The sequence below is a fragment of the Mya arenaria genome, chromosome 9 (genome assembly GCF_026914265.1).
Source record: "Mya arenaria isolate MELC-2E11 chromosome 9, ASM2691426v1".
NCBI lineage: Eukaryota > Metazoa > Mollusca > Bivalvia > Myida > Myidae > Mya > Mya arenaria.
In genome coordinates this window covers 17,037,758-17,062,903 of record NC_069130.1, presented here as the reverse complement: position 1 = coordinate 17,062,903, position 25,146 = coordinate 17,037,758, and the positions used below count along the sequence as shown (strand labels likewise).

The 25,146-nt window shown below is 31.9% G+C and overlaps 1 protein-coding gene across 3 annotated transcripts in view; it reads left to right on the top strand.

Moving 5' to 3' along the window:
• The window catches only part of LOC128246408 (transmembrane protein 26-like), a 68,346-nt gene that overhangs the window by 32,553 nt on the left and 10,647 nt on the right, over window positions 1-25,146 (top strand). The window contains exon 1 of one of the 3 annotated variants that reach the window (XM_052964594.1): window positions 5,578-5,768. The exons of the other annotated variants lie outside the window; for them this stretch is intronic. Within the exon in view, the coding sequence (XP_052820554.1) occupies window positions 5,578-5,768 (191 nt within the window). Of the gene's footprint in view, window positions 1-5,577; window positions 5,769-25,146 lie in introns of those variants that run through there. 3 annotated transcript variants of the gene reach the window in all.

The following is a 25,146-nucleotide window of genomic DNA, read 5'->3' as shown; positions in this document are numbered from 1 at the left end:
GTGTGTTAAGTCAATTAAACAATTTTGATAAAGAAAGTAACATATAATAAGTTATTTACTCCGATTTACCCTTATTAAATACAAACACCTGCGAATACAGTTAGGAAAAATGCAATATCCTGCTGATTCACTATACAAAAAAGATACCAACGCATTAGTGGTAGAAGTAGGACGTATTCAAACGTAATTAGAAAACACAATTAGAATTTCAAGTCAAGTGTAACCTTAGGCATGCAGTCTATTGGCCACTGATGAAAGAAAAACATTATTCGTATAATTAGATTGTCCTCATTGAATGAACATAAGCTTAAACATTGGTTGTACCGTTGTTGTGTCAGGTTATTTATTTGCAGTTAGTTTTTTAATAAGAATCAAATAGAATGTTTGAAAGAGATAATATGAATCCTTATTTTTTAACAATTTGTACGAAACGAAAATGCCTTCAATTACTTTATCCATTCAAAATTCAATGGTTCAGCCATCGTTTAATCTCTCTTTTTATTTTATAAGATTACGTCAATGCATAAATACTGTTCGAAGAGACACTTCTTAGTCAGAGTAAGTTAACGCTATCAAGGATGTATCTTTCTAATTTATCAATGTGGGACAGGAACATGATTTCAAACGCGAACCAGACTTGTTAATTAGAGACAATACCTAGATTATTTTAGCTTACTTTAAGGAGGTATTTCTAGAGTCCATCTTATAAAAGGAGAAAAAATTGCATTAAACGTAACGCTCAGACTTTTTATTGAAGCTAAATGAAAATATGCAGCCTCTGTCGATTTAACCTATAAATACCATGTATACCAATGATCATTAAATCAATCCCATCTTGATCTTAAATTTTCCAATGACAATAAATTTGCAGAAAAATATGAGCCAAACATTTAGATAGTTTGTGGTCTTGTTAGAATATGCTTCTACTTTACAAATACTCGAGAGAAACAGACCTAACCCTGTAATGTTTTATGAAGTGTGTGTTTATTTAGAAGTCTTTCATAAACATTCCACTTCCGATAATGCTATATCTCAAATACTGTTCACTATAGCTACTTGGATTTTATCGTGGCCACTTCCGTATGCTGAAGCTTTACCTTTAGGTCAAATTAACATTGCATATACCTGTTATCATTTACATTAATGACATCTATTATTTCTTTTTGCTTCTTTGAGTATGTGACAGGTGCTAGGAATACGGACCTTCTTTTTTATATGTTTCCTCGGTAGACATTCCAAATAATCGTGTATATTTTTATAAGTTCTGCTCTCCAACTTGGAAGAATAAAATCTATCATTTTATCTACTGATTTCAGGTTAAATGGATTTTGATAAACATTTCTGAGTTTAAACAACAGATGGCATTATCAAGACCTCTGTTTCACCACGTCGACACGTCGTATATTTCACGCTAAATATAATTAAAACACTCAATATGTGAATGTACTTCAATATTGGGGGTTCCTGACATGCTAAGAATAAATTCAACACAAACTACGAATCACTACAATTAATCACAACAGCCAGTTTACGCTTCATGGTTGAAAAACAATACAGGTTATTCCCGAGTTAACTTTATTTTGTTCGATGCTGTCACAATTAATCAAGTTGTTCGCGGGTCTATACATAAAATGTTGCAAACTACAGAAACAAAGAACCAGTATATGGCTATTCCTGTTGCTCGATGCATATCCTGTCAAAAGCAAAATTTCCCGAGACACTTATAAATACGTTCAAAGATTAATTAATTGTACTAAAAGCAACACGATGAACGTCATTTGTATTTGTTTCACATATCCATTATGTATCTTCACGTGTGGAATCTGCTCATGTTATTTCGCTAACTCCAGTGCATTTATCTGAACATATTTTAATCAAATCATTTACAAGATTCATATTTCGTAATGGTAGTAAGAGTCTTACGTAAGCATAACCAAACAACATTAAGAAAAAAAGCAAAAATGGGCTGTCTTACATATATCGGAACTTTGATTGTCCGAATTATGATTGTTATATCACATGGTCATTACGTAATTGGGACCGGATGAGTATAGGTGCTTGTTGTACGCCTTTCTCGCTGTTCCTCTAGACGATTGTTACAATTGCGATTAAAAGAGGAAATGAATGGATATTGTGATTGACTTAAACGTTTTAAATCATTACAGATACATAATATAAGGACAACAGAGATAAACCCTAAGTCGAATTATGATTACCCTTTTTACGGCTTATTTCTTTTTCTTTTGTGAGTAAATTACACACAGAACTCTAAAAATTGACCTATCTGTATGACATCCAATATCGCAACTTAGGCGAATACCCTTATTGACAACACAATTTACCGTTGGCGGTTAGAGTATTTTACCTTAATAAGTGTAATTGAGCCGGAAATGACATTACTATAGCTGAGACTATTTTCTAGACGGCTTTGACCCTTCATTGATCTGTGACCAAAAGCTATATATATCAAAATAATGATTATCTACTGATATTGTTTAATGGTTAAAACAGATAAAGGTATGTGCGATCAGTTCATTATGCAATTTGGATACAGAACATTTCACTTACATACACTAATTCAATACAATATTATGAGAACAAACTCGAATGAGTATGAAATACCTTTGCTGATACAAATGGAGCAGAGGAAGTCAACTATATTATTTATATATTTATCTCACGTTTACAGCGTGAATAAAAATGCATGAATTATATACTTAGCTTGAATCGATACTTAAGTTCCTTCCGCTTTCATAATGTGGTTATGTTAAGTCTTCTTTAATGATATCGACATTCGTGGGTAAGGCTCTATATGTGCTACTATGTGCTACTTAATGATGCATGTCTTAGATATATGTGTCTCATAAAAAAAGAGTTTTGCAAAATCAATATAGCAATTTAAAGAATCCTATATTCATTAAACAATGTAGTGTCATGCAGTGAAAAATTGTGACCTAATTGTTTTAATGGGGACGACCTTTCAGCTTAGCTGAATGTTAATATGCAGGAGCAGTTTCAAGTATTGTTGTTTATGTATCTTAAAACCAGCATGCTTGTGGTAAACACCAAGATTAATCAAACCAATTACTTACTCCGAGGGTGATAAGCCAGCAAGATGATAAAATACCATATTTAGTAGCTAAAGGGTTGTGGTTTTGTGAGAACATGCTATTACTTAAAATGCACTCATACATATTTGATGATGCTAAAAGACACTGTGTTTGTTTATAGTCGTATGGTTGTATAAACGTTCCAGTTAAAGTCATTCTTCATCTTAAATACTTACTGTAAACAGGATGTTATGCTTATCACGTATGTTTGTGAATGTTTAGATGTATATTAAATTGCCATTTACTTTACCCGAACGGTGTTTATTACTTCGAGTAGACTAAGTATGAGTTTGGTGCTAGAAATACAGTATTGTTCTTGCTTTTATTCTTATCTACGCGTATTAAATTCGAACATGGTTCTCTCTACTTAGTATCGAAATATCCCCTTAGCGATACCTGTTTCTCACCAAGTCGTCAAATCAAGGTGCGTACGTTTGGATTTTAGTCCACAATATGTTTCCCCCGCATAAATAGAAGCGTGTCAGTGGAAATGATTGCTGTTATAGAAATTGTAATACTAAATAATTGTAACATAGATTATTATTATTCTACTTAATAATTTAAAAAAAAAAAAACACCACTATATAACGGAGCCCAGTCCAAACCTTGTCTGCAGTTGTGAGAAAGCATCAAATTTCCTATTTTCTCTAAAAGTCTTGACCCTCAACATTCTTATTGTCGTGTCTTCAGTAAATCGAAAAAGTTTTTCTTTTTGCAGAATAGTTTACTGTATTATTATTATATAAGGATGCCATATTCAACATTATATTTCTTATAAGGAATTCATCCTAAAAATTAGAAGGCAAATACTCTTCAAAGAATTGCCATTATATCCACGGCTAAAATAAGATACGGGCAATTCATTGAGTCTGTCTGCCCAACTAGCTGCTGGAAACATTTTACGAATATTCTTTAAAAACTCACCATAAAATCGTGAAGAGCAATACCAAACCATGTCTAAACGGCAACTTTTATGTATCTTTATGGTTTGCTTAGCATTACTATTTCATTTGATATAAACTCACAACCAACACATCACTACCACCCTCTTTATGCCAGAGGAGTCATCCTTAAAGACACCCCGTTGCCTATTAAATAAGTTATTCAATTTAAGTTATATAATTTCTATTCAGGGATAACACTTTTTTACTTAGTTGTTAAACACGATTGATAATAAATGGTTTGTAAGAAAACACATATCGGAAAAACAAACATTTGTGTCGGAATTCGTGATCCGAAACGGAAACCAATGATATACATATTATTAGTAAAAGCCTTAATACTATTAAAGAAAAACACAGTGTGTCTGTTTAAGCTACACTATTTTGGTGCATGTGAATAGTTAATACGTAAGCTTTCTTCTGGCCACTCCCAGAACATTGTCCAATCTACCTTATAAGTAATATAAATCTCTGTAAAAGTTCCTGATCGAAATGTTTAGTCTCTATAGAATGTATTAGTAAGGAGCAAAAACAATAGCGCTGGGAATGAAAGACACTTCACAAGGGAGATGTTTAGACTAATAAGAAAGCGCCCGAAACTTGTTTTAGAAATTATATTCCTAATTATTACGTATTTGTAGGACTTTTCACATAATTAATTGCAGGTAGAGAACGTTTTTTCATGACTATTATTATATTGGAATGGTTTTAGTTTTTGAGTCGAGGCGTTTCATGACCTAACGAATATTGCGGCTTCGGAAACAATGAAAGAGAGACGTGAATATTTAATATTTGATTGTTTCAGTAATTCGTTTGAAATTAAACCATAATTGTGAACATAAAAATGTCTATGATTCGGTTGTTTTTTTCGACGACATCGTGGAAAACAGCAGTACGCCTTCTTCCTATTGCTCCATTAAATGTGAATAATTCTTGAGTTTGAAATCTACAATTTGTAAATGTTTCATTCCTGGTCCTGGATACTGTACAGTAAAGGTAACTGCCTAAACCAAAAATCGTGACGTCAGTTATATGTTTACTCATGTCATATTCATTGATGTAGACAAACAAGAAGAGCTGGCAAATATTAGAACTGATCAAAATATTGGCAATCCTGCCACTCACTGTGCAAGTTATCCTCCATCAATGTGTGGATATCGGAACATGGGGAAAGAGCAGCGTTCGCCAGTGTCATCACGAGTTGGAATAGACAGTAAAATGGACAATGATTTCGTTCCAATGTAATTAGCGTTGATTTCATCTGAAATAAACTTGTAACATAATTAAAAGAGAAGCGATGCTAAAACTTACAAGTTTTGGAATATTTCCACCACGTTTTCCTACTTATAATATTTATAACTATATGATGCCTGACAAAATCATGAGTTAGTAATAAATGTACGAAAGCAATGTCAGACTTAATGTTGATATACCTAGTGTTTGTTCATCCTCATTCAAAAGGGATACGTTTTTAAACAATTCTTCAAATAATTTCTGCGAAAGTGCATCGATAAACATCGTATATAATGGGTTGTTTCACGTATATTCGAGCTTTGATTGTCCGAATTCTGTTTGCGTGTCATGGAATTATTGCAATATGGAGACTTTACATGGTGACCAAAAGCGTATGGTGCTGGTACCTATGCGGGGCTCTTTTCTTGCTCTTTCTCGAAACACTTATAACCATTGCAAAAAAGAGGGGCCGAGAATGGAAATGGTGAGTAATTTTTATTCCCTTTATTCCAGATTTGTAAAGTGTGTTGAGAGCATTTTCCAACATCAGCTATTCTGTTTAACGTTACAAAAAGCACTTCAAACGAACTTTCTTTAACCTTAAATCTTGCTAACACAATTAAACACTCAAGTTTAAGCAGTTTAATAGGATTATGAATATGTAGGGGTTAACCTTAGGTGGACATGTACAACTTGAGAACAGATGTGCCATGTACTTTAATTTTATATCAGCACATAATGTATTTTATTTTATGAAATAAAATTGCAAATAATTGATTTAGCAATGTCACCCTTGAATAAATGATTAAGCAAAAATTGGCAAAACTCTATCATAGTTAAATACTCACTTTTATTAGAGACCGTGGAAGATCTCTGGGCTGCAATTTCAGAACGCAAGGTATGGGAACACTTAAATGCAAAACCATGAACATGAATATATCTCTTCCGATGCATAATGGCATATTTTGCCATCTTTTTTTCTATAGTATCAACACATTGAAGAATCAGTCAGCTGTCACAATATTACAAAAAGTATATATTATGCCTGAAATACTACGAAAATAGCTTTACGAGGTAGTCATTCAATATATATATTCCAACTATTAATGAATGGTAGACACATACCGCTTTGAAGGATCTTTAAGTGGAATTACATTTTTACTCTACAAAATAATGGTCCATTGAGACGTTGGGTAAATTAATATTGCCATAAATTTATTTGATACGATGTTTATCATCCTTTTCTGTTATGCAATTATATAAAACAATTACATTTACACATAATCCAGAAGTATTTTATTGCATTATTTTATAGACAATGAGCTGTCAATCCACTATTGGCATATTTGATGTACGCTTTTTCACATATTTGATTAATCATATTAACAAAACGAAAACTTTAACGGGGCCAGACGCCGGATACACTTGTAAAATTGGCAGAACAATACATTAAATTGACATCGTTTTGTACAACGCATCGAACTTTACTTTCGATGTATCACATCGATTACGACGCATGTATCTTTCGCAGTTCTTGCGCATTTTTGCTATTCAAATGAACAGATATCATATAAACTTGGGAATCATTATGCGCTATTTTAAACACAGATGAGACAGCAACAAGATTATTGCGTACTGGACTGTATGTTTTGCTTCTGTGTTTGTGCCTATATATTAGTTTTATTAACTTGTGCGTTTTGATGGAGATTCAATGGTTTAAATTATTTAAAAGTTAAAACCACCGAGAAAATCCAACACATTCTTACGCAGTTTTTCTCAACTTTGAAAGTGTTTAGAAAATATTCAGGGCACCCTTGACCTATGTTGATGCGTTACGAAATACGCGAATCATACCAAATAATTGTTATAATTGATCTGGGTTTAATGATTATTACAGACGAAGGTATCTGTTTATTCAGTACATTTTGCAAAATCGATAGGGAACGTAAGACTCGCTTTTACAGTACATAAGTTAGAATAAAGAATAACTAGGAAAGTGCTTTTCTTACAGATATACTTGATGCCAATATACTAGTGATGCAAAGGAATGGCAAAATCTATATTCGAAAATTCGTTTTACTTTTTCGTAAAAGTCGATTACTAAATCAAATATTTTAGAAGTTCTTGCAAACTTTCACTATTCGCTACTATTCGCTATAAACCATGATTTCCTTATTATCGTCTTTCTAATATTTTAGTGTTGTCGGAATACAATAATTCATTGGAATGTTTTCAGCGTTGTCGATATCTAGAATTGCACATGTTTACTAATACTACTTAGTTTGATACTCATGCTGATAATACCTGTATTGTACAACAATACACAATTACGTTTTAAAGCACGAACAAAACAAGTTAACGTTTTATAACACATATCTAGCAGATACCTAGGTTATATCATTTAGTGAATATGTCATTCCGTTAGTCCAACTGGCAATCCTTGTACAAGCAAGGCAAAGTTTACTTTATATACAAACAAGACAGCTGAAGGCATATGGTTTATCTTTTTTTTTATTAAAAAAACACAAACAACAAAAAACAAACCGAATATTCGAACACCGATTTGACATTCAACCAAACTCCTACATTATTTTGAATTATATAGGCAAATCCAAAAATGGATTAGACATAAGACATTATAGCCACACAACAATATAATGAAACAAAATTGGGCTAAACATAACAGGATACTCATTTTTAGCAATTCTTCTTATATTTTGTCTTGCTCGAAAAACTATTCTATTAATTGTCAATGACATATCAGATAACACGACCCCCTTCTATGATTTATTTTTGCGTTGGTGACCAACAGAAATCCGATTAGAGCTATGACTGTACTTGGAGTGTTTCCAGTAGTTTACGGAATAAATTATCCATTTGATATTATTATCAAATCACGAAATGAGTATATCAAGATAAGGTACTGCCTTTTGAACATTCAATTTGTATAACAATGATAATCGCACGAGCAAATACAACAACAATGCAGGAAATCTTGTTAGAATACTGGTTCAAATAATTTCTTCTTATTAATTTAGTCATGTTTTCATCATTATATCTTCATATATTCGCTTGCAAAAATAGGGTTTATTTTCAAATGTTCTTCACAATATACATTATTTTCATGTGTGTAAAGGTTTTCAACATTTGAATGCGTGAATCACAGCGTAAACACTTCGCAGTGAATAATTAAACAATGCTTGAGTTTCTTAATAAATTGCTGTTGTTTTGTTTTCTCTTGATAGCAACATAAATAAAATTAAGTTGTAATTATGATATCAGACTGGTAGTCAGCTGAATAGTTGATATGTTTAACACTTTTTGTTGTGGGGATTTAATAGGGAGGTTAATTTGTGGTTCTGTATCTTAGAAAGAAGTCACAAAATGCAAACAGACGTGTTACGTTATTATTAGAAAAGAACGCAATTCAGTATTAAGTGTTTTGTCTATAATTTGATGGTAGAAGAACAGAAAGCACACTATTGTAACTTGACAACACACAGAAATATTTAAATCAATTATTAAACGTAGGGCATAATACCTAGACATACCTTAGCTCGTATGTGAAGAGGACAACTTCTACATGACTTTATCATTATCTAAACGCTCTTCCAACTGTATTTATTGGTCTCAATGGCACTTTTCTACAAGTCTTAAATGCCCTGCTTTTTGTTATTCATTTATTTTTTAAAAATTGTTGTTGTTTTTTTCATTTTTTTACTTCTTTTTAGGGGGGGGGGCTTGAGACACGATAATGCTTATGGCTGGCTCCATTTGTCTTCATTGTATTTCTAGTTTTAAACAATTATCATAAACATAAAACTGATCTCAAAATGAAGAATTTCAATAAAGATAGCATATCAATATAATAGGAACTATGTTTTTGCGGATGTTTAAAATACCCACCTGTATTGCAGGGGAATGCACGTTCGTTGCACTTGTATTTATCAGTGTTTGTCCTACATGATTCACAGATATGAACCAGTGAAATATGTATTAGTTCATTGTTAATATAGTTCAAAACTTGTTTCACATGTACCAAAAATGAATATTTGCAAAAGTACGTATGAATATATTGGTACTAAAGACGTTGCTACATCTGTACCCAAATATACTTGAAAGGAATTTGAGTTTCGGCTTATTTTCTTAATACTTAATAAACGTATTCATAATATTGGGATATGTGTGAGGCTGTGTGCAGTTTAAACTTCCAGTTAGCCCCTCTTTCACTGACCGTTCAGGCATTTAATGATTAACTATTGGTTATTTAGATTGCTCCTGTCGTTTCAATGATACAATTGATATAGGCCAAACTGTGGTTTAAATGCGTTTTGTAAACATGCCTAATACCTTCAGTCACGATCTTCCGCAAGTAAGTGTATTCTTTGTCTGCTTCATAACAGGGAATGCCTTTGTTCTCGAAGTCTGACATCAACAAATACAAATAAAAGTTGACGTGGTTTTTGAAATGGTTTTTAAACCAAGTGTTTAACCAGTCGAATATTTTGGTAGCTCTGTACAGTATGTATTTATAAATTGAACGAACTAAGGAGGCGCTTTGGATATCTTTAACAAACACGCTTTTGGATGCAGAACCACAATCTGTCAATCGGATATCATCAGAACCAGTGAATCTTACATAAGACTTTTGGTCTAGACCTAAGCGATTTTTAAAAAAAGCAATATGCTATTAATTGAGTTGGACAATCATAAAATAAAAACCTTGTAATAAATATATATAATTGATTAGATGAAAGAAGGAAATACAGAAGTAAATAACATAAATGAGCATTATTTATATTTAAATAACCATTTTGAGCTCTTGGATTATGACAACAGCATTTATAAATTGAAAGCAAAACACGTATAATATTTAAGGGAAACGTTGAGCTCTGTTACAGTTCAAAACAAGAATAAGTAAATACAAACAAATCTTAAAGTTACTTCGCCAAACATTTATAATGCAAATTTACACCGACGAGGAGTCATCTTGTACCGCCACAACTTGAATTTTTTACATAATGGCTTGATATTTAAACAATTTCATTTGTGTCATGCATGAACTTTGACAAACAAAGCTGGCTACGGACTTGCCACTGTTATTATACATGTGTGTATGTTGTTAATCTTCACCATCTTCTAGAAAAATGCAACTTCTTCACTTATCTCTTCATGAAACAGTACATTGATGTCTGAAGAAATGTTTCCTGATACGCATAAACTTATTTTAAAGATCCTTTAATTCATACATTGCATTGTTATTGCATCTTTAACATAAACATAGAGACGTTCTGTTTGATCTTTATTGTAAATGATATTCGATTAATGCTTGATTTGGTTGAGGTTAGCCTTTGATGTCCATTGTTTCATTCTCTAACACTGGTAATTATATACTGTAATTGTAAAATATGTAAGTAACACCTGGTGTAATGATTAATCCACGTTCCTAAAATAATATTAAATATGATTATCATAGCAGACAACAAATGATTTCCTAGTATAAAACTCATTCAATTAGCACATCAAAGAGGCTAAAATACGAATCAAATTATCATGATACGACTCAAATGCAGCTACAAAGACAAGATCAATTTGTTCTATACTGTTATTGACTATTCAGTAGAATAAACTTTCCAAAAACATAATGCCTGTTTGTGTTTCTTTATTCATTGATAACATAGGCATGCTCAAGGGATATACCCTCATCTCACAACAATCTATATGACTTTCCTTGCGCTTAAGGATCCAAAAAGGAGACTGTATTGGTTAGATTTTGCTTTTAACGTTGTATGTTTTTCATTTAATATTTGTTACGCCTTATTTTGTACATTTACACAAGGTTGATTTAAGATACTGCGTTTTCCCTTGAAGTTTCCATTGTATGAATACAATTATAGATATTCATTAAGTAAATTTTTCAAATGCAGTTTTAAGAATTATAATTTTCCGATTGTAATATTTGTTAAGCCATGTAATTTGATGACATTTTATTGTGTACTAGCCACTGATTAGCTGTGTTGTCTTTTCCCCGAATTGCTAAAAGTATGCAGACAATGACAAGCATTCAATTGTATACAATCGTTATTTTTGTGTGGTTTATGTTAGTCTTAGTTTGTCAACCTAAACCAAAATATCAAATTAACAAATACAACCATTTTTATGTAAAAATAATACTAAAGATTGCCAGTTAAAAAATATCCAAGTGTTATAGAATTTGCTGCATGGTCATAAATTAACGTGCTGCATCATCTGACGGTACTTTTAGAAACCACGATGAATACTTTTCTAAAAGTATGTTTAAATATTTGCAGTCAATAAAACAACACTTTGATTAGTAATATATGCAGTGGCTTAATTGTATTAACCTTCGATAGGTTGGCTCAGATTTGGCTAGCTGGCTTCTTTAAACAATTTGATTGGTTGATTATTATTATTGGTTAACTATTTACCAATCAATAAAAGGTTGCATAAGTATGACAAAACCGAAAACATGACCGGTTTTAAACATTGGCTGCACGGTAAGTCTTTGGTGCCATAATTGCATTTCTTTTAAAAAAATCGAACTTGTGTCTAAATACTTTCTAACGTCTACTTCAAAACTATATCTTTGTCTATTAGACCCTGTTTTCGAACGAGGCAAAGTGTAAGCGAATGCCAATAATTGTTTAATGTAACTTGATGTGTAGACATCCCTAATTCCGATAGATCAGACCATGCCGCCTTCTGTAATGTGTCAAGTGTCGAGTCAAACCAGCCTTTTTAAAAGTAACCTTGTTGGCGTTGCCAACATTGAGTCAATATCATATTCACAAAAACCCAAATCCAACAATTGTGTGCAGGGACCCTACGTAGTAAGAACCTTATAAAGTGCTAGTGGAATTCAACCTTATTCAAACGACGCTTAATGCCTATATATTGATATTTTGTTGGTCAAGGCATTGGAAAACGAACTCGCTTCTCACTTAAGTGTCCCGGGTTCAAATCCCGTCATGGGGCGTGTTAGCATATTTTGTGGTCGAAAAGTGTGTTCCCTCCTGGTACTCCGGGTTCCCAAACAGTACCAAATCACACTTTAGCGTTACATCGTGCCAACAAATGTGATTCATATAGTGTGGTTATAAATTGTTTCATAATTGTTATAAAATTAAGTTGTGTTCACATAAATAAATACTTTGATAAGTTTTACCTTTTTGCGTTTTATCTTTATTAAGGATTGTTGGGATAAGAGTGAGGTTTGTGCACATAAACCCCCAGTAAATTTTCGTTTTACTGACCGTTCCATGGCGGTACCTACCAATTCTTGATAAACATACCTATATTTTTATATATAGCATGTATGCACTGTGCTTTTGTGGAGTTTTGTGCTGTTCTTTTATGTTTCTTGCTTGTGATTTTATGTTATTTGTCTTTGGCGTTTACCCAGTGCCACTAAACCGGGTTTATGTTTAAACGTTTTGCTACTGAGCTTGTTTCTGTAGCCTTTTGTATAAATATTTATACATTGCTGGAAGAAAAACATCAAGAACTTTCCTTGCAATTGTGTTATCATTAATAAAATAACCAGAATGTCAGAATTGATTGTGCTTTTGTATCGTGCAATTCATTAACATTTCTGTCTTAAGTACCAACATGTCAAATGTTTTAACTAGATGATGATAAAGTCTATTTCGCTTCACCCCTTTTTTCAGGTTTAAATGAAATAATACTTTCTACTGCATATTTTGAATTTCTAAAGTAGCAATGAATGTTACCCTTAGAGTACAATTACGTCTCAGACATCCCGTGTATCAGACTATAAACTCATTAAAGGAAATACATATTGCAAAATATAGGAAAATTTGAGCTATAATGTCTAAAGTTGTTTTTTAGTGTAAACGGCAATAGCCATGCACTCTTTATTGACATACACATATTATTTTGAAGATTAGAACAGCCATACCATATTTATGTACTTGAAACGACCGTTTAGTTGACGCATATTTTCAATCTGAGGATTAAACGAAATTAGGATCGCGACTTTTGTAATGTTTGATTCGTTTGAATATGAAAGTTCGAACCAATTTTATAAATAACAGTTGGGAAGATTACACTATGTTTATATGGCCCAATTATTAATCCTTGTTATATAAGTATCTAATAATTCTTTGAGCAATGACCACATGTTTATTATGATGCTGTTTTATTTTTAAATGTGAAAAACACTTTAAACAGTCAACTATTTTACTTTATATTTATTAATATATCTGACTTTAACACTACTATACACTAAGAAAACAGTTCGTGTTATTTGGTCGTTTAAACAATTAAGATGGTTAAGCCCGAAAGGCCTATGTATAGCCAGCGCCGATAATCCCTTATTACCTAATCAAACTGAGTCATTTACTGACCAAAACATTAGACGAAATAGGCAAAAACACATATATTACCATTGTCATGAACATATTTATATTATACCTTACTGCTATTCTGAAATTTAAATTGCTGAGAAAATTTTAACATTCCGTTGTGAATTGTTTTCTGAAGACATAAACATTTCGTTAGAACTAATATCGTTCCCAAAATATGTTTTATTTGTTTACATATTTCAAAATAGCTGAAATGCAGTAAAACAAAGATAAGAATTTTGCTTTGTCAAAATCGATAAAATTGTAGCAAATTTACTAAGCTGCATTCCTTAGCAACACCCAATTAATTAACACGTATAATGTATAAATTATAAATATGTACAGATGATATTGTTTCAGTGTTTAATAGCAATATATTTCATCTAGTGAGCACCAAAGGTTATGTGCCTTGATTAAAACATTCACTTTTGGTGTTAATGAGGTGTAATATTGCAATCTGATACTAAAACAAACAGATTTACCTTTTATTCCATGTTTAAAGCTAAGCAAAATTAATAATTAATTTGATATTATATTGGGAAATCGTTCTAATTATAGCATATCGAAAATAAGATTTTGTTTTCTTTCTTTCTGTGAGCGCATGTACATTAAAACGTGCCAAATTGCGTAAAGCAAAGAAATAGTATTCGATAAACCGATTGTTTCAAATGTTTAATTTACGATAATGTTATACAACGAAAAGCATGATAATGTCAGCACACGTGGCAAACTAAGTCGTGTCTTAAATCAACCATACATTTACTTGAATGGTAAGGACCAAAGTGATTGAAACAGAATGATAACATCAAAAACTTATACCATTGATGGGTGCCCAAAGAATGTGTTTACTGGCGCAAACAAATAATATTTTATAACTTTTTATAACAAACATTGAATAAGATTTTTCTCGTCTGGAATAATGTCCATTGCTTCTGCACTAAACGATAACTTACAGACGAAATGTTGTCGTTTTTAAAACAAATAATAATAAACTAATAGGTAAACCCCAAATACTTAAATGATTATGGATCTTGACTTTATCTGCAGATGAAGGAATACAATTCAGAGTATCTAAGACAAAACGATACGATGCAGTTATTGTTTGAAACAATCAACATCACACACTGTCTGTCATAGCAAATGAAGGTATAAAACTGTATAATCATAGAGTTTCATAATGAAAAGCATCATTGTACTTAAACTAGGAACAAACAAGGAAAACATAATTAAAAATAAAAAACACGACATATATTTGCTAAAATTTATTTTCAAATGATTACCTAAGCATTTTGTAAAGAAATAGAGAATATTCGTTTATTTCAGTGTAAGATCGTATTTTATTTCACAAGTGACATAGAAAAACATATTTCACGAGTTATGCATATTTTAGTAGTTTTACTAGTATTTTAATTTATTTTCATAATTACCCCCTTTTTAAAAAGGGTCTTTTTTACTCCGCTACCCGTGGGACGCCTCTCACGCAAATTATATTTATATAATAGCTAATGAGTAGCTGTCAGTTTTCTATTTTCTGCAGTTTGTTGAGAAATAGTTCTCTGATTTTTTGTTATAGTTAATTATTTGTTCGTTTTCAGTCCAAAGATTTTATGAACAGTAATCAATAAAGTTTTATAGAAGCATCTATGTTCCAACAAAAAACGAAAACACCTTTATTTTAAGCGGGGCATGAATACATAACCAAATTACTACGCAGCCATTTGTTGAATGAAAATTTAAATGGTCCAATGTGTTAGCAAAACAATTGCGGATAATTATTGGATATAAAACATGTTTCTTTGTTTTAGAGTGTGTTTCACGATACATGGATATTAAGTCATCTTACTGTCAGAGACCAATCTGTTTTGCCTGAAGACTGATCGATGATCAAGACCACGCTAGTTTGTTGACAAATTTTGAGGCGTGGGTGGGGTAAAAAAAAATCAGTAAATCTGTAAATTGTGGAGGGGGAGTAACAAAAATGGATTTTAAAAGTAGTTCTGAACGTTGATATTTTAACTACTTATTTTGCAGTGAAAATACCGAATTGATATTATATCCGTTGTTATTTCTCTGATAAAACTCCATATATTATCGAAAAGCATGAAAGAAAGAGTCATCACACCCTGGACCATTCCTAGTAAGCCCAAAACGGTTTTAAAGATAACACGAATCTGCATTATCTTAATAAAATCAAATCACTGAATGTTTAGTTATATACGGACGCCATATTTTCAACACTTATGTTATCGCCTGTTTCTCTAGAAGGCTTGTCAATGTTCAGCGTTATTCTATCTATATTGAAATTACATGAACATTATGTTTATATAAAGTAATTGTTTTTAGAATGAACCTACCTATAAGAGTGAAAAGATGAATCATGCCTATTATAATGTACATATTATAATGCAATGGAAGCTACAGAAACAAACCAAGCATAGAAAGCCTCAACTTTAACGAGGACCCTGTTGGCACAACGCAACATAAATGCTCACTTAACTTTTAAGCACCATTGCGATACTATGTATTGCAATTTCAATCCTGTGTTATTACAACTTCTATTCACAATAAAATCGATCACCACTGATTACATTATTGTAAAAATATGAACAAGTTATAGTTCAAGTTCCAAGTTTATTGGCATAAACTGAAACGAAAATCCTATGGCAATTACAATCACAGTGTTGACAACATACATACTATATACATAATATACATGTAAACCAACGAGTAAAGAATCATATTATACGAAAATGAACAAAATATGTACAATGAACTGCTGTGTATTTTTCAAAGAAGCTAGTATCCTTCAAATGTATAGATGTTTGTATCTTATATTTGAATGCAATGCTTTCTTGAAGGTAAATGAAATCTATGGAGTCATACCAGGACATTCTTCAAACACAATCACGTGTCTGATGGATTGTTGATTTCATCGAGTAAGAGGGTGTTGGAAGTGTTTGTTTCATGTTCTCAGTTTATAATTAACACCATTACTTTTTTAAGAGTTGCAAGGATGCTACTAACGAGAGCCACCTACTAGTTAAGTAGGTAAATACTTCATAATAGCTAGAAGCTGTGCGGTTATTGTTCAACTGCTTTGAGCCTTGGATGTGAAATAAGAAACATTGTTATTAAGATGATTGACTATCTAAACGACGATCGGCGAATTTCAAATGAATATTTGTCAGTGTGGTCTTTTATCAGATGTAACAAAGACTGTGTTCCTAAAGTTTCGTATCATATGGGTCAACAACCTTTTCCTTAAGTAGCTGAATTTTGCCATTTGGTAATTTCCCCCCGCCTCTTATCGCACTCCCCATTTTCGCAGTGCCACTATGCGCATTTCTGAATTTTCGCGCCGCCATTTGTTGCATTTTCGACCTTTCGCTGCAAGAATCGACAAACACAAAATGGCAGAAATCAGCTACCACATATATGTAGGACATTGTGACGGCCAGTGCAGTGCTATCCGCGTCACTGTCAATATGGTTATACATGTATTTGAAATATTGTAATTTCCAATAGTAAAAAAAAATTATTTATAATATCAAAAACAAAAGTAGAAATAAGTTACTTCAGGTGACGAATTGGAGTGTTTGAAACATTTGTCCCAGTATACCGGATTATGCAGGTGCCTTAGAGTCAAATAGTTCCATTTTTATTTGAAACACATAACGAATAGTTATCAGATAGACCAGGAATAGTTCTGACTAACGTAAATAGTGTTGGTCTACAATTAGAGAATACAATTCACAACATTGTCTTTTGACTTATTTGAACAGTCAAGGCTTAATTTGAACAAAAATAAACACAATATAATACGTATATCAGAAGATACAAAGAGTTTAATGGTATAGGCGTTCGCCACTCCTAGAAAAGTTGGTGGAACAGTAAAAGTTATTTCTACCAAGGAAACGTGTTAAAAAATATATATATACAAGCTTTCAGCTGTCTTTAAAATATGATGAGTTAAGCATTACATTACAGACATTCCCAAACTTAAACATACCAAGAAACGCTGTGGACATAAAATGCACACACATACCTCTAGGGAGGTACATAAGTTTAATAACACCTCGAAGAAGTTTATTCTACTCAGCTTTATACTGAAGAGTATCTGTACTGCTAGTAGTTTAAGCAGCCGTGACGGATCCGGTAAAACAATTGACTGTCAATTCAGGCGTCGCAGATTCAATACCACGCTACTCCACTTAAAAGTACTAATTCTTCTTCGGGAGCAACGTTAAAAAGGTGGTTCATGTGACAGTGTTATACATTGGTTGATGATAAAGAACTCGTCGAATGGACCCTGCCGGAGTGCGGGAATAAATTTACTTACACACACCGAATCCATTTATAAAGTTATCTTTTGGATGGTATTTCTTGCAAATAGCAGTTAACATTGTATCCTTGCGATATGTTATCATAAACGATTTGGTATTCGAATCGTTTATACCAAATGGTCCGTAATAGCGAACAGCAAAAATGACGAGGAGGTAACATAAATTACGATGTAGCTAAATCACCTGTTAATTGGACAAGTTTATTGCAGTAAGACATGCCAGAACCTACAAACACAGCATGAAAATGGGCGTTATTATAGGTTTTTTTTACACTTACTAAATAATTATCAGTTTGCGACAATTATCAGTGGAATAAAAACGTGTCCTGATAAATAACCACTTATCGTTTGGCTTGTCTCTGTAGTTTCCATTGTATTAAAGCCACCAATTTGTTTTCCTTTTAGTAAAGGTTCCAAAAATGATTAATATCTTATGTATAGACTAGCACATGCCGAAGAAAAGTCTTGGCAATGGATTTCAAATACAACATAACTTTCGGAATCATAAAAACTACAGCGATAAACCAAGCGATTAAGAAGGATTCATGACAGACCGAAGATCCGTTTATTGTACAGATTAATACAAACCTCATCGTCGGCGGATGAGTAAAATATTCTGAAATCATTACAGTTAATGGCATCCTCTTCAATTGTTATTTACAGCTTCTTAAGGAGCAATTGTAATAATTGTTCTGATTTTGAATAGATTTGTGACATTTAAAATGAGTTATATTTAAGATAATCCCGATACATGTTTACGTGTTGAACAGAATGTTTTAAGTTACCAATTATGCGTAATGGCATGTGAACTGTGTTAAATGAATACCATTTCTACGTAAATGTCCACTTTATGGCAACCTTAAAATACCTCACGTACTTTGTAATTTGTACTATTATTATCAACAACAAATGTAAATCTCAGTAACAAGATTGGAACTTATTTATATCAAGCTTTTAAAAGGCGAGTATAATACCAATTCATGTAAAAAGTACCTATATATTGATACATTTAGTTTTGATGATGATCAACCATATAGTTTGCATCCTTTCTCTATATTATTAATCTTTAATTATGGTGATTTATTGTAATATTTCACCACCATGTTTGTTTGTTATTCTATGGCAATGTATTTAATGTATTTGCCAAATAAATATTGAAATAAGATACTTAAGCCTGTCATGCTAAATATTACGTTAGTAGGCCGTTTCAGCTTCTATCAAAATTGTTAACAGTGTGAAAGTGTGAAGGTATTAAGTTCATCTCATCAAATTAGAAACTTGTTCTTAAAGATCAATATACTTTGAATATTATGGGCACTTAACTACAAATAGAACATCTATATGTGGTAAATCAAAGGTATTATGTGATTACAACATATGTTGTGGGGATAAATTCTCGCAATTAAACCTTTACCTTTAAATAAACTTTCAGGATGAAACTGATGCTAAACTAATTTACCATTCAATAAACCTTCAGAATGAATCTGATGTAAAACTAATTTTAAAAGCTATCACTTGTTTGAAAACTTCCTGTTTGATTGATATAATTTCAAGCTAAATGTATTATAGATGTATTCATAATTGCAGATATGTTCTACAGCGATATCGATCGTTATGTTCGGTATTTGATGGTCCTTGATTAGTTTAAACTTTTATATAAATAAAATGTAGAAACAAATAGAAATTCCATGGTGAACGTTCACCTTGATCAAGAAAAGTAGGCCATGCAAACTCCTTTATTACAATTACAATAAGTGTCATTATTTGCACTTTGGAAGTACCTTTCAGTCAATAGTACTCGTGTCTAGTGGGTAGTAACACTAAACGCTGTATAAAACTATCTTATTGTAGAATAATTAACATGAGTGTGTACTTGTATTGTCTAGTCATTGCGACAATCAAATTTTCTTTATACTAGAACTTGACACATTCGATAAAAAAAGAAACAAAAAGCGAATTCGTGCATTGTTACTCGACGATCGGTTTGACATGTAAAAAATAAGTATTAAATTTGATAAATAGTACATAAAGTGTGAGGTTAAGTGCATATAAACTTCTTAAAAAATCCAGTGAACACTTGCTAGGTCCATTGCACTCCTGTCACTGACCGTTTCAAGCTGGTAATCCAATAAGTCATTGATAAAGCGGTTCTGATGTGTGTTTGGTCTCTTTGTGGTGTTTGTGTGTTTGCCTTTCTCGTTTGAGTCATTGCATTGAGCCTCTAAGCTTGTTTTATATTTGAGTTGTTATTTTACTATCTGGCTTGTCCTTGTAGATTTCATAGTATTACCTTAATATTTCACAAGCTCATATATTTCTTGTCATGTGTAGATATTGTCACTCCAAGGAATAAATTATAAAATCATGTATCTGATATGTTTGATAAATCGTACTTTATATAGTATATATGCACTGTGTTGTTTGTGGAGTTTTGTGCTGTTGGTGCATGTTTCTTGTTTGTGATGTTTTGTTTTTGTGTTCTTTGTCTTTGGCCATTATACTGTGCCCTTAAACGGGGTTTTTGTTTAAACGTTTGGCTATTTAGCTTGTTTTTTGTAGTTTTTTTATATAAATATTGTTCACGAATACCTTGTTATAAAATTTCTAAATTTACAAATTCATTGCAACATCTACATTTGTAAAAACTATTTGTTGCTCCAAAAGTATATTTATATTCGACTTATTTTATGAGGATATCTTCTTAGGAATTCATCATCCTTACGATAAAAGTAAAATCGCTAATAACGACGTTCTAGAGATAGAAAATATTATTGTTTATTGATACGTTTTTAGTATAGCTAAGGATATTGCATTATGTAAAATTAGCCATCCCAAACATAAAAACGAAAATATTTCTCTCTTATTTTAGCAATTTTCAGATGATTTTTTTTTTGCAATTAGTTGAATGGTTTGCATATTATTCATAATCTATCACACACAACTATGATTGATGTGGCAAGGTCATCAAAACATAATTACGCGAGTATTTGTATTTGTCTTCTTGATGGCTATAAACCTAGAAACATTCAGATACGCATAAAAGGATTTTGACACATATGTTGGTCACATATTACTTTAGATTCAGATTTCACCATGTCTAGTTTCGGTTAACAACGTTTTATTTTGAAAACAACAACATGGCAACACACTATTGCAACCTTTTTTCTGTGAATTTGTTTTTTTCTTATATTTGTTTTGCCTGTTATTCGCGAACTATGAACACATAAACGTCGCTGTCAGCACCACACGTAGGCCATGGACTGACAATAAATTCCTTTTGCCAATTAGATAAGCACAACATTAATTTCATTAGACGAGTGCTCATTTAATGCAAGGTGTACGAGGGGAGTTCAATATATAATGTTATCGCATAGCAATGCCCATATCCAACCATGATGAACACTTAATATACAAATGCAATCAGAATTGTACAGGCCTTTGCAAGTTTGCATTACATTTTGCACGTAACAATAGAAATTACTAGCAAGTATTTGAAAGAGCTGCAATGGGGATATATGCCTTATTAAGTAAGTTTATAAAATAAGGGGGAAATTCTGCTTTTGTCAAGTGTAAACAGGTTGTAAATTATTTTTTATCTAATCTCCAGGAACCTATTAAAAACATTTAAATTTTGACTGCTTTCATGGAATGTATAATAATATTTAATTTGAAACAAATTTATGCATTGATATTCAGGGTATGATTATTCTGACAAAATATATGAAACACTTTTAAATGTGCAATTTAAGGCCGATAGAACTATCAATATGTGTTCGATAACTAGTTGTGTATCGGTTAATAGACGATCTAATAGTACATTGCTGAAGTACAGGGGCCATGTTCATGAAGCTTCTTAGATAAAATGTTCAAATTAGTGAAATTCTTCGGATTTTCTGAAAACGACCATTTTAAAATCCTCATCAAAAGTTCATCGAATGTATTCGTTTGCCTTTATATTTTCGCTTTCTTATTTTCCTATTGGGTGAAAAAAAGATGTTATATTTTCTTTGAATTCAACTTCGATTTTACCCACTAAACATTATAACATAGATGTTGTAAGAATACCTCGGGACTGTTGAACACGCTTTTTTGTCAGTGCGGCAATATTATAAGCAATCATATCAAAATGAGTGTAAATTCAATGAAATAACACAGATATCGCCAAGACTGTCAGAAAGTTACTTCATGCGACTAAATACAGTATATGGAATACTTGTTCTTACACACTGGCTCTCGCCTCGTGGCTTCGGGTTATTAAAGATGAAAACTTTTACATTTTCAAGGGAGAGGCGTGTTGTTTCTGCGCCTTTTATATGAAATTGGTGTTTAAAGAAATAATTTAGAAACAGGGTACTTTCACGAGAACTAAATATTGATTATAATTGTTCAATGCATACACCGTTACCACTCTTAACTTACGTTCTTCTTTAAGTTAAAGCCATTAAGCATTCCCCAACTGTTGATTATCCCTGTTATTTTTGAACAAGCTCGTCGTAAATTATTTGTCTACCTGGCTAAGATAACCATCATAAAACACAATATTTTCGCATTTGCAAAAATCAGTGTTTGGATTGGAATTTAAGCGCAATATAATAATCTGAAACAATAACACTATAGCAACAGGCAAGGCGACCGAGCACTTAAATACAGTTATGAGATTACGGACTCAATACCAAACAAACGAATAAAAACATCAAAATTATAAAATATACGATGTTCTTGTATTTGTGTTTACGTTGAAATGTCGGTCATATTTTCATTTTCATTTTTTTGCATTATAGTGACCCAGATATGTCGCTGTCAAAACAAAACTTATGCCAAGGGCTGATAATAAATTCCTTTCGCCAATTAGATTGAAATAAAAACTAATTTTGTTAGGCAAATGCACATTTAATGCAAGGTAACTGATTAAAAGTCATTATGTTGAGGTTTTTATGCTCATGTTCCCGATTCAAATCTTATTACAATTCTTGTCAAGAAAGTCATTGACATATTGCAACTAGGATATGCTTCAGGGCGATGGCGCCAGAATATTTGTTTATTTTTTTTCAAAACGTTGACAATCGTAATTCCAGATCAAATCTAAAAAAAATGAGGGGCGTTCAATATATAGTATAACCGTAAAGGGATGCCCATTCCTTATCGCCACGAACAAAGAAAACAAAAGATCGCTAAGTGTATATGCCTTATACGCTGAAGATCTGTGGGAACTAAAGGTCATATGCTAATCAACTAAAACATAACATTTCTAATAAACCTTTTCATGGCATTGGCAATTGACAGAATTATAATTTTGTAATTATTGAATATTGAGGATACAATAGTATTATGACAAACTATACAAGTATTATAATAAAAATTTAAATGGGCATATCGGCGATGGTAATTTCAATTGTTTGTTGTTCGGAAATACAATAAATAGCTGGTTGAAATAGCCCTCTTGAATGGTCCTTATAATCAAACCACCTAACAGCAAAATGTGCGGACAAAAGTGATAATTTGTTTTGATATCAGTTTTCGACACACTAATTATAAACATTTAAATGTTGACAACTTTTATATCAATCAATTATATATCTGATATGTAAACCTATCTACCAAACTGTGAACCGTGGTGTAACAAATAGTGTACCTAGCCTCAGACCCTCAGACAGGGTTTGAATCCTGCCGCCAGCTATCTTAGTTAGTCTCTGTTGTGTTGTTGTTAAATCTAACAAAAAAAAATTATCATTCGATTTATAAACTATGTTCTCGACTTAACTTATCCCCTTATATTGGCTACATGATTTTCCCTATCGGCCTTTAAATTACAATTAGAAATATTACATCACCAAATATCAGGGAATAGTAAAGTTGTCAAAGTATAAAACTATTATTCTCATTTTTGTAACATTTAAAAGCTGACCTTAAAATTCATTATAGTTTGGATGTTATGGACCTGTTTATTGGTAATAGGACTCGATATGCAATATCAAACATTTAACCATCCAAAAGAGAATGAAACGGATGCTAAAATGTCATGATTAGTGGTTATTATGATTATTTTTGCAACGTCTTACTTTGTTATAAGAATCTAGACACCTTTGAATTCCAATGAATTCAATGTAAAACATATTTCAGATTTATTTATGATACAAAATTTGTACCACGGCGATCTTATATTCGGTGCTAAATGGTAATTATTAACTAAAAATAAGTTCTCTAAACTTTAATCGAAAGAAAATGAAGATGGAAATCGAAATTAAATTTTTATACAACCTATATATGCCATGAAATTTGCGCTAAAAATAATAAATTTACACAACCATATTTTGAGAACATTTCCGTCAATAATAAGTGGAATCTAGCGAATAGTTATAGTAAACTTGTGTATAAAACGGTCTTTCTATTCTATAATGATGGTCGTTCGTGTGTATTTGTTTGTTCAATCGTTCAAATGTTCTACGAACAAATCTTTAATGCATCTGATTTTATATGACAGTGTATTATGACAACTTAAAGTATATATATTTGTTTCAAAGATAGATCTGATAAAACCATGTGTCGAATTTGATTGACTACTCCTACTCATTCACATGTAAAGGGTAATAAAAAATCAAATACAGCAGATTCATGGCAAAAACTACGTATGTAAAACTAAATGTTCTGATTGGTTCCCGTCACCATGACTTTTATTCTCGACTGATGCAATGAAGAAAGGTTTGCAGGTAGACGTGTAGGGAATTCCTCATCTTTATGATAAAACGAAGTCGTTAATTTCAGTGTTCTAGAGACGTCAAGTAGTCGCGGATAACATAAAATGGTTCAAGTATAGCTTACGATATTCAATAATATTAATTTAGCCATCCAAAATATGAAGCTGTAAAACTATTTATCTCTTGTGAAAGCAATATCAATAGGATTTTTGCAATTATTTGTATACTTTGCATATCATTCATAATCAATCACGAATCTCACAACTATGATTGATGCGGCAATGTCCTCAAAAACTAATTACTTGGTATATGTAAGCAAGTTACAATAATAATGGTGTTGCATATGGTCGTATTTCTCATACTTTCTAGGAGATGTGATTAATAATATAATTTCTAAAAATGAATTTGCAAGCTTTAAATTCAAACTAATAGTGGATATGC